At 49.5% G+C, this 18,621-nt stretch overlaps 1 protein-coding gene across 1 annotated transcript; it reads left to right on the top strand.

The window, feature by feature from the left end:
* The first annotated feature begins 2,644 nt into the window (after window positions 1–2,644).
* LOC113967426 (pancreatic secretory trypsin inhibitor-like) lies at window positions 2,645–7,785 on the top strand. Its single transcript, XM_027683000.1, has 4 exons — window positions 2,645–2,756; window positions 4,249–4,289; window positions 4,900–5,012; window positions 7,647–7,785. The coding sequence occupies exons 1-4, from the start codon at window positions 2,702–2,704 to the stop codon at window positions 7,717–7,719; spliced, it is 282 nt and encodes a 93-aa protein (XP_027538801.1). The 5' UTR covers window positions 2,645–2,701; the 3' UTR covers window positions 7,720–7,785.
* Window positions 7,786–18,621: the final 10,836 nt, after the last annotated feature.

Below are 18,621 nucleotides of genomic sequence, written 5' to 3'. Positions count from 1 at the left end.
TAGCAACTGCAGATATCTTCTGTCCCACACCATGTGGCCATCACCCAACAAGGTGACCATGGGGAAACCCTCCCATCCCAGCACCTCCTTTGGGGTCTGTCTGTCCTTTCCATTTCCCCACAATGGGCGCCGCACCCAGCAAGTCACACAGCACGCCTGGCAGAGCCGCCTGACTCATTTTTCTCTACTCCTCCAGCTGATGTGTTTGGAGGAACACGCTGCTCTGACAAGGTGACACATTCTGAGAAAGCCCACACTGCCGAGGACGGTACCGGGAGCACCCAGCGCAGTAGCAGTTCGCAGCTCTTTTTCATTCCTCCCCAGTCAAATGAGCCCCAAGCATTTCTGTTTGATTTTCCTGAAGGATATAGGATAGATGTCAATCAGGAGAGAGGAGCCCTGAAATCCCACGTTTTCGAAGGCTTCTCATAAACACACAGCTGTCAGCAGAGACGCTTGGAAAGGAAGGGCAATTGCTAACGGAGAAACTGCATTAAAAACCAAGTGTGCCTGCTGTTCAGCTGCAGCAGCATTAGCAGCCTGTGCTGGATCCTTCTTTTGGCAAAGGCAACTGCCCTTGACTCTGTTGGTTTGGCTCAATTCTTTGTGGAATAATTAAGTGCAGTCCATTGTATTGCATAATCTGGAGTTTCTTCAACCTGCTTCAGTAGCAAAGTACTTAATCTCATCCAGCTCTGGGATCGGTTAGGAACATGAAATTCAGTCAGTGCAAAGCTATCAGAAGCCTAAGCAGTAAGAGGATGAAGAGAGAAGTGGCCAGGAGGCAGGGGGAGGTCAGCAGCCTGCCTCTGCTTTGATGCCTCTGAGTTGTGGAGGAAGGAGAAAACTACAGTGTTACACACTTGAAATGTCCCAGGAGCCAACACAGTTCCCACTTGCGGAGCAGTTCTCATAAACGCTGAGGATTTACCCATCAAACTCAAGTTTGGAAACGTGCCTGGATGTTTCCAAGGAATCTGAGGAAAGAGGTTTCTGTTTCTGGACAATCCAAAGTATCACATTTCCTGGCTACAGCAAGGATCTAAACTGAAAAATGTGCAAATGTGTTTTACCAGGAGTGGGCACATCCCAAACAAGGGTAATCAGAGAAACTCTTTTCAGTACTGTTCTGTATACACGTGTTACAGATTGAGGAGGAAAATCTTTCCCCCAGTTGCCCTGCTGTGTAACCATCAATGTCCTTGCAAAGTCCCCTTCCAGCTTTGGGAATTGAGCCCAAAACACCTGTTGGCACCTGTTGGCTCTACTCACACTGCAGATCTGGCAAGTAACAGGGAACAGTGCTGGATCGAGAGTAATCTCTTTCAGCTATAAAAAATTACTATCCCTCCCTCCCTTGCTCCTCAGAGGGTGATAACACCACCTGAACCATTGTCCCAGGCACACTAAAGGACTGTTGCCTGCACTCAGAGGTCTGCAAACACCCAGCCCACCTACTGAGAGCTGCTGGGCAGGTCATACCCCAAACCAGCTTTACTTACTAAGTTAAAATAACAGATGCAATTGGGAGCAGTTCTTTCTGCCTCATGTTACAGGTCAGAGGGAAACCCAGTTGAGAGGGAGGAATCTCCCTCACCACTGAAGCAAAATCTTGCAAGATGTTCATGGCAGGGGAAAGCGTCCTCCACAGCTGTGTTCAGAGTGGGGCATCCCTTGGACAGTGGAGCAGCTGCCAATGGAGCTGAGATTCCTCTCTCACAAACAGCTCCTTGAATTGCTCTTGGCATTGACTTCTTCCCGTTCAGCTAATTAAAAATCTGTCTTTGAGTCATAAGCCCCCATTAGTAATAATTTGCTTTGCACTTCTCCAGTGATTTATGGCTGAGATATCAAAGTGCTTTAGAAACATTAATTAATCCTTCTAATACCCAAGGGACTGATCTGCTCTCTGCAATGCACCACTGGTGGTGTAACTGTAGGAAATCCCCAGGGTTTACTCCAAACTACGGGCAGGGAGAGGGGAAAGGAGCAGCATCCGACCCAACGGCTCATTTCGGCTGCTGCCTGCAATCAGAGATGTGCAGTCAAAATAGCAGCACTGAATGTGCAGCCTCAAGCGAGCCCCAGGCACAGCCAGGCTCCCTGCTCTCCAGCAGCAGTTCTTGCTGCTGTCCGTGTCTGCCCAGGGAGGGAAGGGGAGCTGCAACACCCCAGCTCTGCTCTGTGAAACACACCGGGAAAGGTGTGTGTGGATCAAAACCTTCTTCACCCAGAAGTGGCTGCACCAAACATCTTCACCCTGAAGTGGCAGCGACAGGGCCATTAATCAAAGCCACACTACTCCTATTAACACATGTATTTCCCTTGCCGTCCTGCCCGTTTCTCCAATCTGCTTCTTGTACAAAGCCGCTTTATCACAGCTTGCAGTGCAGACCTAGGGCTGTCTCCCACACCTGGGATGGGGCTCCAGTCCTTGCTGGTGATAAGGATTGTTGACTCCATTGGCTTTGGAGAGCCTTTCATCCTTGTGCACACCAATGAGCCAGTTGCCACCTGGTGTTGTCCCAGTACTTTGAATGTTGTCACCACAAGACTGTGGGGTGGAGCTGGCTGTGTGGTGTGGTGCCAGAGACTGGGAAGGGTATAAAGGTCCCAGCAGACTGCCAGAGACAGGACCTCTGACAGACTGAGGAGTGTCCCAGTTTCTCTCTGCTGTGCGCAGTAAAACATCACCTTGACCATGAAGGCAACTGGCATTTTCCTGCTCCTCTCCCTGGCACTCTGTTGCTACCAAGGTGAGTGAAACATTTTGCTTAGGAGCCATTTCCTCTCCTTGCTAAAGCTCCCAGGTCTGTCACATGGGAAGGTGAGTCTGGGAACAGGCCAGCTGGTGCTGGGACCTTGCTGTGGCCCTGGGTAGGGAATGCTGCAATGGCCAACGTGCATTAAACCAGCGGTCTGTTAGCAAGCCTAAAACAAAGGCTTGGAAAGGGTGCCTGGCACCTGCTCCCAAAATCAAGCAGACCTGCTGAGCTGATGCTCTTCCTTCAGGGCTACGATTCAGCCTGGAGCTTCTGATTTCTAGGACAGTGTGATCCTTTTAGACTGAATAGGTGCTATTCTGGTTTTAAAAAAGCAAATCCAAGAAGACAGGAAATGAATCTATGCAAGGGAAAATGCAGCTCTCGGTACCAAATCCAATGTTTAAGCCAACTGTGTTTTCAAAATCCCATATGGTGCAGAGGGATGCGAACATGAGCTGTTGCTGCTCCTCAGGTCCTGCTCACCAGGGACGTCTGTGTTTGTGGGTTCATTCAGAACAGGAGGGTGCTTCAAAGCAAGTCCTCCATCATCCTGTTTACTGCGCAGCAGTTGCCGCTGCAGAGCTGTCTGAGCACAAAATCTGGACTCATTTCAGATGAACTGAGCACATAGTGAGCTACAGCTCCTGGGTCTGGACCAGTGCTAGTCCAAAGTAAAAACCCTGAAACATTAAACAGTGTGTACAAGTGTGTACCAGGTCCTCAGCACCAAAATGTTTCGCTCTACAGCCCCACTGCTATTGTGCCACGCTGGTTGTTAATAGAGATATAGTCTAAATCCTCCATATAGCTGACTTCTGGATCTGTAAGAAACCCAAGATCTTCTCAGTTCTGACTTTTGCTGAACAAATCTGGGTTGTTTTTCAAAATACACTCACCGCATGTTCCACCCATGTGATCCCAGATGTCGGCTCAGGACTGGAGAAGCCAACCGAAGTCATGGCTTGCTCCCATCAGCTTTGATGTGAGACCTCAGGGTCCAATCATTTCTCCTTCTAGTAGAGACCTTCAGCAACTTGTCTTTTGCTTTGCTTCTCTGTGGTACAAACCTCCTGACAGTAGAAAAATCACCCTGGATTTACTCCAGCACTGGTCCAGCATCAGCAGGAGTTTCTCAGTTACTCATGAATGTGTGATAAGAGGTAAGAATAGCCCCCTTTGCTCCTGACAGCTGGCAGGCGAAGTCACTAGAACTGCACCTTGCCTTGGCAGGGCCTTGCACCATCATGGTGTTTCTGCCAGGGGAAAAAGGCATATGCATCAGGGAGGGACCCAGATGAAAAATGTGGGAGATCCAAGGGGAGAAATTGTTTTCCGGGACAAAGGTGTTTGAGTGAAGACATACAGTCCTCAGGCTAAAGCATCTTTATTTGGTTCCCCTTGAAACCCACCCAAGTTATGCGTGCTAAGACATCTTCTCTCTCTCTCTCTCTCCCATCCCCCTCTCTCCCCACTCTTTCTCTAGGAATTGCTGAGGCGAATGGAGCTGCTGGCAGAGGAAGAGAGGTGAGGGCTCCTGTTTTTGTGTAGCACAAGTGAGACAGCACTAACCAATACAACTGGGGAGCCACAATTGCTTAATTCAGTGAAGTATAGTGGGTTGGCGGCCCAAAGATGCCGGTGCCTGGGAATCTCATTCCACCTGCTGTGCCTCAGCAAAATCCCAGTGATGGTACTGGTTTTCCACTGCATTCCATTTCCCCCTCCCCCTGCCCCATAGTCGAGGAAAACTTTATAAAGAGCTGAATGCTGCTGTCACCTGCCAAGAAGATCAGAGCTCCCCTTACTCTCTGGCTTGCAAGTGTGAGAACAGGTATTGTTGTGGCATAAAAATAAAAACTGGGAAGAACATGGTCAGGCACTGCCCATGGAGCACTTATTTACTCTGTACTGTTACTCCTTAGGGTGTGCAGCAGTGCCAGGAGTGGAGTTCAGCTGGCCAAAGGACATGGTGGCAAAAGGTCCCAGTGCTTCTGAGAGCTCATAGCAGAGCTCTGAGCAAGCCAGGATGGGTTATCAAGATAGAAAAAATATGCACCTCGCTGTGAAAGCAGAGCTCCTTTGGTAAATCAAAAACATGATTAACATTTTCAGCATTACCCTTTTGTGTCTCCAGCCAGCCTGTGGCAATTTCAACCTAAACAGAGGTTGTACAAGGATCTTTGAACCCATCTGTGGCACGGATGACGTCCTGTACAGCAACGAGTGTCTGTTGTGCCTTCAGAACATGTGAGTATCTGGACCTGCTGCAAGGCTAAATATCACACAAATGAGGGCTACTACATATGTCTGGGATTTCCTAGAAAGAAAGCTGTTTGCATGCAGCTGGGTGGAGCGTGGGCAGGGAGCCCAGCACATCTGGCACGAATCTGGCCTCCTGCACAGATGCTGCACCCACTGCTCTGAGCATGTGGACTCCGGCTGAGAAATAGGTCCATTGTGTGCAGCTCAGCACATGAACTGCCCACAAGCAGGGGCTACACGGCCAAAATCTCCCCCTACCTGCAGCTGCCAAACTGCAGCGATAGCTCAGACTGTGCTGGCAGGCATCCAGGATCTCAGACAAATGGCAAATTCCTCAAAGTCTGCCCAGATCTAGCATGCAGGCAGAAAAATATTTTTCCAGATGACCTCAGATGTGTGGTGGCTGAGGAAAAACTATGTTTTTTCACCTCAGCAATTTATAGCTGAGCTCTGCTTTCTGTCTTCTCTACATATGTAAGGATACAATTTGCTCTGGGTATTTTTAAGAATGAGCTTTATATTTAATCTGTGCTGGTGCCAGATTGCACTGTTTTAGCAGAAGGCCAGGTCCAAATGCTAGCAATGTCTCTGGCAAGACTTGATTCACTTCATCTGGCTTGGGCCCTAGGTAATTTAAAGTATATTTATACATTGGAAGCACTCTGTGTCAGACAAGTGAAGGAATTACTTCCAACTCAATGCTATTAGGTGGTTTGAAAATCTCTGTTGGGAAGATTGAGTTTTATCTGGAGCCAGATGCCCCAGTCTGCAGGGTTAAGGGAGCTTCACCCTTGACTTCACCTGGTGTAGGTAGGGATTTTTGGTGATCAGGCTCACAAGCCCATCTGCCATCAGCAGAGACATCTCTAACAGAAGCTCAAATCCCATCTTTTATGTTCCTGAATGTGGAGCCAAATTCTCCTTTAAGGAGCATCGCCTCCCAGCTAACTCTGCAGTGACAAGGAACAGAGTCCAAATCACTAGAAAAAAGAGCCTGGATAAGAATTGTTGGTCTGGTTGTCCCCTCTTTGCTTCATTAACCCAGGCTGCTGCCCTATATTCCATTCCTAGCCTGCTCAATTGCTGGTTTACCTTTTAAGGCTGAAGATGATGCAGTCAGGCAGAGAGATGCTGAGTGGGATCTCCTGAACAAAGGCACCACGGTTAATGACCCGGCACGGCCTGGCAGGGCAGTAATGACCCTGCTGGAAGGCAGCAGCCCAGCACCAGCTGTCGCCTGCATTGTGCAACAGATGGGGGTGGGAGGTTCATCAGACACAACATCATTAGGGCATTGGCCATGAACCAGGAGCGGGTTAAAGTGAAATGAGAAAGGCTCCAAAGTCAGCAGTGCTGGGAGCAAAGTGGCGTGGAGGATGCTTCTTCTCCCCGGTGCAGAGAACAGCTTCAGAGAGTTGGGAGACTGCAGTGGTCACAAGAAGGAAAGTTTGGGGTACAAAAAAGAAAGAGACTGAGCTGATGGTGTCTCCAGAGCCAACCAGGAGTCAGAGGGGAGAAGGGATGGATGAGAAGCTGGGGCTACTAACCCACCTGGTGTTGACAGGCACTGTGTCCCTGGACCTCTTCAAATTCCCCTTTGTGCTCTGAGCAGCTGCAGCTGGAAATGTGCTGCTCCTGCGGGTCGGAGCCCCAAGCCTGGCAGCTCCCCTCTACTGTTCTCAAGCAAAGAAATCCTGAGGTTAGGAACAACAGCTGTTTGGTCTCCTGGCCACAGTGATCTGGGCCAGGTACCAGGACTCTGAAGCTGCCTGGTGCCAAATGTCTTCGGGGAGAGATAAATGGAGTGTCCTCATCTATAGAGCTTTGGTTCATGGGGAAAAGTCAGGTAGCCGAGAGGCAGGATAAAGTGTCATTTGCAGTTCTGTGTGTGCAACTGGTCTGACAAGAGCTGGAAGCCTGCAAGGACTCTGGGAATAACTATGGAGAGCATCTGGTGGGTCCCTGCAGCAGCAGCTTCTCACTTGTCGCCTTTGGTCACTTCACTGTGACCAGCATACAAAATGTGTTTTGCAAAATGCAAATCATTTTAGCAGCATTTCTCTATGCACCTGAGAAATGGGTCTGTCTTTACAAAGAGGAGAACAACATGATTCCATGTGAAAACGGAACAATTCAGAGTAATCAGGTCTACTACTGGGGGGAAAAAAAGATTTATTTCTTTTAAGGTGCCCTTTTAATATTTTCCTCACTTCTGCTGCAGAAAAAATCAGGAGGGGAGACTGGGAGCAGGCCAAACCCCAAACAAGACATGGTGGCAGGCATTTGTCTGTAAAAACCTACAAAACAAATTCATAACCTTTATTGTTTGCAGCCAGACAGGCATTAGAGGTGTCTTAGTGCTGTCCTGCAGCACAGAGGTGAACTATTCTGCCAGGAGGTGTCAGGAAACACTCTTGAACTTATTGGAATTAATTAACACATGTCCATGGTAACCCTGAACTCCCTGTCAAGAATATGTGGCCTTGCTTGCTGTGAATAACACTTAGATGATGATTTAAGCAGTATTTTCTGTTCCTTCTGCCTTTGTCCTCTGAGCCAGGCTCTTCTGTGTCTCAGGGACCCGAAGGCACTCTCCAGCATTTTTAACATCTCTTCCAGGCAAAGGGGCACTAATGTGCGCATCAAGAACAGAGGAATGTGCCAAAAGCCCTCTCCACGCTCCGCTAACTAAGAGGCACAACCTTTCTCGAGAAGAGAGTGCAAAGCTGTTCCTCACCTGCAGAAGCTCCTAATAAAGTGAAAGCATTACCATGTCGTGCTTTGGGATTTCTTACACACACAGCAGACCCCTTTCCCTGACACTTATAGTACCTTCCTGAAAAATATGGCTTGTGCTGGTTATGTCCACAAAGAGCTGGGAGCAAATCAAATTACCGACAGAGACAAGGTGGGGACATCCCCAAGGAGAGAGCCAGGCTTGACAAGGAGGCTCTTTTTTGCATTGAGAATTTTGTTTTTCTTTCCTAAACTTCCAGCGTCCACGCAATAGGAGATTTTAGCATTCTCATCACTTGCAATTGCGTTTGTTAAATACAAGGCATTAAAGCCCTTACTCCAGAGTCTTTGCCAGGAGGAAGAGTCCAACAAGTCATCTCCACACTGACATGCCTCCAGCCTTGTCCATATGCCCCATCACATGGTCCCTGTGCACTAAGAGTCACCAGCCTCACACTTGTCCTGAAGATCACAGCTACCCACTGCCTCAGAAAACCCAAAAAGCTCCATTTTTCCAGGCAAAAATCTTTTTGTTTCTCTTAGTGGCCTTGGTGAGCTTTGCTACTGGTACCAGGGCTGTGGACTGATGGGAGAGGACATGCCCTGCCAAGAAAAACTTGGGGATGCTGGTGGATGAGTGGCTGGACATGAGCCAGCAATGTGCACTTGCAGCCCAGAAACCAGCTGTGTCCTGGGCTGCATCAAAAGAAGAGTGAGCAGTAGGTTGAGGGAGGGGATTCTCCCCCTCTGCTCTTGTGAGACCCCACCTGCAGTGCTGTGTCCAGCTCTGGGGCCCCTAATATAAGAAAGATATGGACCTGTTGGATCAAGTCCCAACGAGGCCGAGAAGGTGCACCAAGGGCTGGCGCATCTCTGCAGTGGAGACAGGCTGAGAGTGCTGAAGTGTTCAGCCTGGAGAAGAGAAGGCTTCAGGGAGACCCTAGAGCCTCTTTCAGTACCTAACGGGGCTCCAAGAGAGCTGAACAGGGACTTTTTATGAGGGCCTGGAGTGACAAGACAAGGGGAAATAACTTCAAATTGACAGAGGGTAGGGTTCGGTTAAATATTAGGAAGAAGTTTTTTACAGTGAGGGTGGTGAGACACTGGTTGCCCAGAGAAGTTGTGGATGCCCCATCCCCAGAAACATTCAAGGTCGGGCTGCAGGGAGCTCGGAGCAACCTAGTCTAAAGGAAGATGTCCCTGCCCATGGATGGGGATTGGACCAGACGCCCTTTAAAGGTCCCTCCCAACCCAACCCGCTCTGTGGTTCCGTGGCTCTCCGCGGCGCCCGGCGCGGCAGGACGCGGACTGCGGGTCCGTGGATGGAGAGCGGGAGGAGGTTTCGGCACTGGAGGCCGCTGTTGCTCCGCCGCAACCGGTGCCGCTGCCGCTGCCGGAGCCGAGCCCACAGCTGGACCGCGCAGCTGGAACCCGCAGCTGGGGCCCGCAGCTGGCGAGGGGTTCCCGGCCGGGCGGGCGGGGAGCGGCGCTCGCCCCGCGGGCGCGCAGCGGGCTGGCGGTGCTGCTCCTCCCAGCCCTGCCGGGAGGCTGGACCCGCTGAGGTGGGGTAGCCGAGGCGCTCTCGGCTTCACCACATCCCTCTTCCTCACAGCCTGGGACCCACAGGCAGGTTTGTGGGGAGCTCATGCTCCGCCCGGGAGGCCGCAAGGACATGAGTGGTCCCGGCGGGTCTGCCCTGCACTGGAGGGATGTGTCTGCCTTGGCACTGGCAGTCCTGGCCACTGCTTGTGCCAAAGGGCTGTTGTAAGTCAACACAAAACAGCCTGTGACAGAGCAGAGCTGGAGGTCAAATCCTCTTGTGATTCCTAAAAATCGTAGCCCTTGAGTAAATGACTGTATGTGGGGCAAGCCAAATGCTTTGTTCTTAGCAGATCCTGAACTTCACTGTGGTTAGAAAGATGAGTTCTCTTCATGAAGAAGCAGCTGAAACACACGCATACCAAAAAAAAAGCATGATCGAGCTGAGAGAGCTCCAGCACTCGCTTGAAATTTCTAATGCAACCAGACGCAGCTGGAGGGGGGGGAAACACGGGCTCCTCTTCCCAGACCTGCCAACAAGTCTGTGGCCGAGGGAGAGATGAAAAACCACTCGCTTTGCCCATATGTAAAATTAATGCGCTAAAGGTGGTAGCCCCAAATAGGCTTGGGACTGTGAATTGCCTCGACATCTTGGCACACAGGGAATCCTGGAAGGATATCTCCCACAGCTGGGATATTGTTGATTCTGCTGCATCATGAGAAATGGAGCATAGTTTTACCTGGAGAGATCTCTGTATGTGAGGCTGGCAGGGGGGAAGCTGAGCCTCTTCATGTGGTTCACTCACTGCTCTTGAACTTTGTGGCATGGCTAAACCCAGCTTGGCTCCAAACTCATCCAAGTTGGTTTCTTCCACTCGGTAGAACACTGGAAAGATTGCGCTGAGGCCACCTTATGCCAAGCAAAACATCTCTCCTGACCATGCCATTTCTGGGAAACATCACCCAGTATTAGCCAAGAGCATTTCTTAGATGAAGTGAGGTGCTGACCGAGCCTGCAAAACAGCAGGTCTCGTCAGCCGCATGGCTGAGCGCAGCCTGCATCTCCCCAGGCACTCTTCTGACGAGAACTGGCATTTCTGCTAAATGTCAGCCACATCCATTCCACAGCAAGGTCCATATCAGGCTTGAGATCATGGGAAGCAGCCGGTCAAGGGCTGCTCCGTAGGCACAGTGGGGACATATCAGGCAGAACCAGCAGCAAGTTTCCAGAAGTTCCTGTCCATATTTCAGTTTTGGCTTGAACAAGGGCAAGTCTGAGGAAGCTTTAGCAGGTGCAAAGGTGTTTCACTGACCCCTAGACTGGGTTTAGTTTAGACTCATCCACAAAAGCCAGTTTTCTGCCTCCAAAAGGGTTCTTCCCTGAAGCCAAGGAGGGGAACACTTCATCCTAGCTGTTCCTCTGCCATCTGATCACCAGCAGAGCCTGGAGCTGTCCTGCCAGCAGCCAACCTGACTTTTCTGAAGCGCTACCTTGTTTCCCTGTGTTTCCATGATGCTGTTTCCAGTGCTGGTGAGCTGTCAGGGATGGGAAAAGGGGAAGAAGGGTAATGGCTTCAATTCTTGGTTTCTTTGTCTGTCTAAATAGCTGCCGCATTTCAGGCTCCTTACAAGAGGAGTGCTTCTGGTGTTGTGTTTGGGAGAGACCTGAATCCATTTTGAATGATGCAACTGAGGAAAAACAGGGTTTACCAAATCAAAGGAAGGACACAGCCATCCACCTCCCTCCATCTTCCCTCCTGGCTGCTCCCAGAGGGCTCAGCCAGGGCAAAAAGGGAAAGGCCAAGAGCACTTGGTGGGTGAGGAGAATCCCAAAGGATGATACAAATGTTGGGCAGGGGGGCGGGCCTCAGCCTGGGAAAGCACAGGCAAAGAGCAATGCAATTCCTGCCCCAGTGCCGTGCTCTGAGTAACAAGTAGCTGAATGACAAAGGGAGGAAAAGCCAAAAATAACCATGATGGTTGCAGCAGCTGGGGCTCCACAGAGAGCAGGATACCCGCAGGGCCCAGCCCCTGCCAGCTCCCAGCCTGCCTGCCCTGAGAGCACCAGCACATCCATGGGAGGAGCAGGTGATTTGCAGCTGGCGAGGCTTCCCTTTCTCTCCCTCCTCCTGCCATCCAGGTGCATCTCTCCTGCACTCCTTCACCAGGATTAGCTGTTCAGGTGGAAACTTTTCAAAGCAGGGTCACATCCAGCTCAGTGCCTCCAAAGCAGCCCTGGGTACTGCCAAGCCTCAGGAATGTCACAAGAGTGATGAAAACCAGGCAGCTAAGGACAGAAAACCCAGGAGAGCATTTTCTGATCAGAAAACCATGTTTCTTTAAATTCAGACTTTCCTGCCAGTAAAAATTCCTGTAAAATTCAGCTGGGGAAGCCCTTCCCCCTCTGCCTCCTGGAACACTTTCCTGAAACTCCCATCTGGGAGGCAATATCTATTTCCATTGCCAGTGGCATTTGACTTCATAATGTCATGATAGCAAACTGTGAATTCAGCTTTAGAACTGGACTAAGAGACTTTAGTGAAATGCAGTGCCCCAGCTGAGAAGAAGCTCTGGATTTCTGGTAGTTGCAAAATATTCCTGTTTCCAGGCCTGTTTGGAAGAGACAGCTTTGGCACCACCTTTGCCCACTGCAGCCTTCCCCAGACTTCCTCTGCTAAGCAGGCTTCTATTTTAGCCACATTTTCAACATCAGATTGGTTTTTCTAGTCTGGAAATAAGCAGAGTCTTCCTCAGATTTCCTGCAGCTGCCAGAGGGCACTTTCCATGGGCTGTGTTCAGTTTCAGGAGCCTTGTTTTCGGGGAGCTGAATTAAACACAGTTTGGCAGGTTGGCAAAGAGAGCTCCCCTTTCAGACACCCCAAGGGAACCCCCCTGCTGCCGATGAAAGGCTCCTGTGTGTTGTGATGCTGCCACAAGCCACCTCCCGGATCTGGCCTTTGGCAAAGGATGCAGACAGTGGTGTCCCTGTGCCCAGAGCAGGGCAGAGATCCAGAGCCTGCTCTCCTTGATGGGTACGCAACCACTTCAGCTGCTGCTGTTGTGACAACCTCAACGAGAGATGTCAGGAGTGGCAGCAAATGCAAACAGTTTTGTCATGGTGGAGAGGCAGCTGCCAGCCCAGCGCAGCAGCAGTGCTGTGGCAGAGGGTCACGCTGCCAAGCTTGAGGCCACAGAAGAAAACACCAATTGGTTCCACCCGAGTAGGAAATGACAGTGCTAACACTCTGCAAAGGAAAAGTCTGACTGAAATGGAAGGATGCTTTTAAACTGCAAATTTCCTTTCATCTAAACCACAGCTCAGGCTACACTGGGGAAAAGCTGTCCTTGGCAAATGTATGGGAATGAGCTGGAAGTGGCTCTGCACCAATACAGACGGACTGTCCCCAGGGCTTAGTGGGGCTGTAGCGGGATCATCGCTAAATAAGAGAGTGGACACTTCTCACTGGAAGGCTGAAACCACCCTGATAACCACAGACATGGCCCAAATAGCCACAACTAGAGCTGCACATTTGAAGTGAGATCTCAGCTTTTGCTTTCTAATGTCTCTGAGCTGTTGCAGAGAAGTCAGATGACAGTAATAGTTTGTATTTCTCTCTATCAAGACAGTAAGCTTCCAGGAATCAGGAGCATCCGAAGTGCTCTGCAGCCAGCACAGACAGCGAGGCAGCACTGCCAACATTTCAACACTAGTTTTCTGGCCTTTATCCTCCATCAGGCACAGTCCACTTACAGCAAGGACAGGAGGGGCTGGAAGTGCCAGCTCTGCATGGTGCTGGCACGTGAAGCTGGATTCCTTGCGCTCTGCACACTGTCGGAGCCCTCTCGGCACTGCAGTCAGCATTAGCACTGTGGGTGCATTCAATGCTGAGAAGCTCTGCTTCCTTCCAGCTAAGCAGCACAGCTCCTGGAAAGCTCCCAGGCAGAGGTCCTGCCCTTCACCTGTACCAGAACAATAACCTGTTGTTGTAGCATGGCTCAACAGGATTTTAGGCTTTTTCCAAAAACTTAAGCGCTTTGCTACCTGCAGAAGGAATGCCACAAATAGAAAATCATGTGTGCAGTTTAACCCAAGGGGCTGCTGGGCCCTGGGAGAAGGTTGGATCCTTCCTGGCACACCCTGGCATGGAAGCATGTAGTGATCCACCCCCACACCTGCGTGGTGGGGTGCTGGGAAGCTCTCCTTTGCTGGCAGATGGTGTAATGTGGCTCGAAGCCACAAAGACATTAGGTCAGTGCAAGTGTCCAGCTTCCAGGTGGCATCACTCTCATGGACCAAGATCTGATGCGTTAATCAGAGACCCCCTGTCAGCTCTCTTTTCTGAAGTCATTATCCATAAGGAGAAGGGATGCAGCAGCCCTGCCTGCACACCCTGTCACATGCTCTGGGCCACTGTGTCCCCCAGTAATGCCTTCACAGGTGCAGATGGTGTTTAACTCCAGTGGTAGGATGCCCTAACCTGAAAACAAAAGCCAGGATGCCACAAGTTGGGCACACCAGAGGCTGAAACACAGTGGGGAAAGAGCCAAGGCAAGGTGAAGCATCAGGCAAGACATGGCTGGGGCAGAGAAAGATGTCCCACAGCCCTTGCACCAATGGCCACATGCTAGTTCAAAGGCAGGGAATGAGTTAATGCACACAGCAGTGAGATGGCACAAATGCCTGATTTTGTGTACCACTGCCAGTGGATATAGAGGAGCTCTGGATCCAGCTCCAGCAAGACACCACAGGGAGCTGCACCAGCATCGCTGCAGCTGCTACTGGGCTGAAGATGTTTCTGGCTGCCCCTGCACTTGGGCAGAAGTCGTTCTTCTTTCCTCACCTCACTCCTGGTCACAAGAACACAGGAATTTGGTAACCAAAGTGATTATTCAGTGCACATTTCCAAGAGTATGGAGCTAGGGAGAGGTCACTCTTCTGGCCTCTGCTGGCCTTTCTGGTTGGTTCAGGACACTGCACCTGCATCATTGCCAGCCAGTGGCAACACAGTAAGGAAGAACAGCATTTGCACCAGGACTTAAGCTCCTCTCCTCCATCTGACAGCAGAACCCACACAGTGCAGGAGGGGAGTAGAGGTCTTGGCCTGCCAGCGGGGATGGCATGTTCTAGGGAACAGCACACATATTCATCCTATCTGGAAAGCTCTGGGAAACATGCAGACTGGGCTACAGTGTCTTAGCTAAATAAAGCCAGTGTTGGACAGAGTTCTGCCCTCCAGCCCTTCCCTGGCCACTGACTGCCTCAGTTCCCTGAGATCAGCCACCCTTTTTCAACAAGAGCTTCTAATTTTGGTGCTCAGAAGCAGTCACTTACACACCTGAGCTTTCCAGTTTGCACACCACTCCGAGAGAGATGTGTAGAGCATATAAACAAAGATAGAGTTCAATACCGAGGTCTTTCCCTGGAAAAACTGAAAGATTAAGCATAAACTGGCTTGGTCATAATGAGTGCACTATTATTTCTGCTGTTTCTTCTTACTCCAGAGCCACAAATACCCCCAAGCCCTTGGCAAAGGAAAGCAACTATCTGGTTATACTTAACTTCCTGAAAAGCAATTAAGAAAAGTTCTATTGACCTCTGTAGGCACTGGGATAGACAAGCATCTTCTGGTTCCAGCTCTGACATGTTCCCTGTCCTGATCTAACTATTTTTAAAGATAAATCCTGCCTTGGAGGCAGCTAATTGACTTCAAAGGCAGGTCCCTGCTTTTCCAGCTCTCTTACAGGTGAAGTGAGGGCTTTGGCCTAACAGGACATCTGGACAAGAACACATATATATAAAGTTGCATAGTTGAACTGCCACTCTCAGAAATAAGGTCCATGAGAGCAAAGTCACCCACAGTAACAAGTCCCCATGCCAGGAGCACTTTCCCATGCAGACAAGTTCCTGTTATTGGGGCATGGTATGTACACAGTTCATCATTTTCAGGATCTTGTGCCTATTTTAAGCCCATAATTCTTACTTGCTTCTGGAAAACACTGCTTAGCTGAATCACTGAAATTTAAGCAAAGGAAATGAGCTCCAAGTTCTTCGTGGAAACTGTAAGTGCTGGAGACAGTGTGGCTACAATTCTGAAACCCATGAAGGCTTCCTCATCCAAAAACCCTGATCCATATGTATAATGGCCAGAAAGGTCCTAACTGAGGTGGAAGCTGGAAAATAGCACCTTTGTCACATTATCCTCAGGTAACCCAACAAAGCTGCTGTCATACACCTGCAGGGTCATCATACCAGCTTCCACACTCCTCTTCTGCTACTATTCAAAGCATTTGATTTTAGAGAAACCTTCCAGCAAGCCCTTGACTCCAGGTCAACAGCCTGACACATGTGCTCTGCACAAAAGGGTCAGCACCACGCCCTGTCCCTGCTTGCCTTGCACACGTTTGGCTGCACCATGAGAAATGAGCCAGAAATCAGACTGGGGCACAAAGAGTAGCCACACAAGCTGTTTTGCTTCAGCTAAGATAAGGCCAGAGACCAAAAGGAACCTCAGAGAAAAACTAAAAATATCACTGCAAATTTGTAGCCTGGCAATGTGCCTAATTAGGCATTGCCCACGTCGAGAGAAGATATTCCTGTGAAAACCTGATGCTGGGTAACTCGCTGGCCAGCCTGTAGATGGGATCTTGCATAAACACCTACCACTGGAAATCCAGGAGGGGAGATGTAACGGGAAGCGGCAGGAGGCACATAAATGTAATTTTCTCTTCCTCTGATCGAGCGTGCTGAAGAATACCTTGGTCGTGTTGAGACAGAGTGTGAAAACCACCTTGTCAATAGATAGAAATCACGGGGTTGTTGCATCAGTCAGGGCAAGAGTTTTATTTCTAGACCATCAAGGGAGAAATAATTCTTTAGAAAAATCAATGAAATTTAAATGAGTACATAGGAATGGCTGTTCTAGCCCCAAAGGTCCATCTAGCCAAGCACTGTGCTTCCAGCACAATATGTCCTTCATCAAGAGAACATAGTTGTGCAGTTCCCGGAGGCACCGTGAACATGAGAGATGTGTGGAGATGTGAATTGCCACACAACAGACTGCCATCCACTCATACCCTCCCAGTTCCCCCACATCCAACATCAAAATTAGGCTGTTTGGGTAGTTCTGCTGGTGAATCTGAGGGCCTGGCAACCCCTTTCACAGCTTCAGTTCAAGATCCTGACCAAGGACTCAGGGACACCACATCCCCACTGGCAGAGCCAGGCGGGAATTGTCTTGGCAGAGAGCTGCTTCTTGGACTGGGGGTCACATCCCTCTCTGTGTGGCTGAATACAGAGGGGCTTAACTGTCCCAGAAACCCATCTGGATCATTTCAGCTGAGCTGGAGGTCTCAGTCCCATTTTGCCACCCCTCCTGAAACCCAGGAATCAGAAAAATCTGTCTATGCCATGGGAAAACTGGTGAGGTGTCTGGTGGGCTCCCACAATTTACAAGGAACCTAATTAAATACCAAGAGGTACTTTTCTCTGTTCACAGCTTCCATTCTCTTCTTAACACTTAGCCACCAAGGTCCGTGGTCTCAGCTCAAGATTTTACTCTAAGAGCTGGTTCTGGCAGTATCTGACTCTGCAGCTCTGGAGTTGAACCCTTCCAAAATGCCATCAGCAGCTGTGGCATCTCTCTAATACCACGATAATAACCACAAATTAATGCACTCATAAAAAAGAAAGTTTGAAGGAGCCTAAGGAGCTCAAAGCTGTAGCAGGTGTTTTTCCCTTTCTTTTCAAAGACTTCCAGTAGTGGAATTTCAACAACTTTCCTAAGAAACCATTTCTCATCATCTGCATCTTTCTGGTTTGGCTACAGTCATGACATCTCTTAGCCATGAAAGACACAGAGAAAAAAAATATTTTCTTCTTCTTTTCAGTAGCTTTTTACACATTGGAAGAGCTTCACACTCATCCTATTTTGCCTCAATCTTAAATAAACAATTTTCTTTTATTCCATCTCCTGCTAGGTTGGATTTTCTCTCCTTCTACCTGTTCCTACTGCTGTCTTGTATTCTTACCTCAATCCAAAATTGAAATCTAATGCTGATTCTTGGGGTGAGCACTATCGAGCCTTTTCCAACAGTCTTCTCATAAGAGACGTTGACCTGCAAAGACCATGAATTATTCAGAGCAGTTCTTTGGCATTTCTGCTTCACTGACACACAACACAACACTGATCATTTCACCTTCATAGCTCCTGGCAAAGTCTGTCAAATCTCGGCCTCGCTCACAGCTACTCCTTTAACATCCTGAAAGCCTTTGGAGCACCCCACACTGAGACCTGGTGACTTCTTGCTCTTCCAGCCCTAACAACACAGCTTCAGCTTCTAGGATTGACAATACCTCTGCAAAGGAGATGTGAGACTTTGTCCTCCTGCTCTTTAATTGCTGTCCTTGCCCCAGGCAGATCCACGAAGTCACCAGCCGTGATGAAATCCTGCATTTCTTGTGTCTGTAAATATTTTCTAAGACTTTATTTCCTCCTTAAGACTTCAAAAACTAGGTCAAAAAGAACAACTGGGATATTTAAGAATCAGGTTTGCCTTTGGCTTTTATGATCAAGGATGCTTTAAATATTGAATGCTCAGCTGTCAACATAAGGACTGACTTAATAATAAATGTCTGACATTTCAGTCATTATTCGGAGTTTCTAATCCCTCTCCTCCCTCCAGTCCCTGGCTGTTTACTGAAAGATTCACGTTGATGTTTGCACTGTGAGCCTGGGAGCTGAAACAGGAGCGAAGCTCCTCGTAAATACCCAGCAGCCTCTCCCAGTCAACAAACCACTCCGGAAGGTCAGCAGCATGTGCAGGGGAGGAGAGGATGCCCGGGGAGGGCAGTGCTATGGGAACCTGCTAATAAACCCAGCACAGCAGTGGATGCTTGCGAAAGCCTGGGCTGGCTGCCACATGTGGATCAGTGCTAGTGTGGTGCTCCACGGGAGGGAGAGCACCAGCTGGGCTTTGCGTTAGCTTTTTTCACTTCTGTGGGCTCCCACAACACTCCACAGGCAGTTTCCTTCTTCTTTTTGGCTTCTTTTTTTCTTCTTCCTTTGCAGAAAAACTCGAGCTCAGGAAGAGCTTTCCAGCTTTTAGCAGAGTCTGTCTGTGCCAGCTTCCCACAGTGACCTGTGGCCACTGCAGCATCACTACAAAGTGAGAGAACAAGCAGGAGGGGACAGCTGCATCCCAGCACCCCTGCAAGTCCTACCTGGGACCTGTGGGAGTCATACCACTCATGGGAAGGCACACTGGTGCTAGGCCGCTGGTTTTCATAAATCACATAATAAATATTTAGGTTCTTTAAATT

Source organism: Neopelma chrysocephalum, unplaced genomic scaffold (genome assembly GCF_003984885.1).
Source record: "Neopelma chrysocephalum unplaced genomic scaffold, ASM398488v2 Primary Assembly neopelma1_63, whole genome shotgun sequence".
NCBI lineage: Eukaryota > Metazoa > Chordata > Aves > Passeriformes > Pipridae > Neopelma > Neopelma chrysocephalum.
This window is presented reverse-complemented; position numbering and strand designations above follow the sequence as displayed.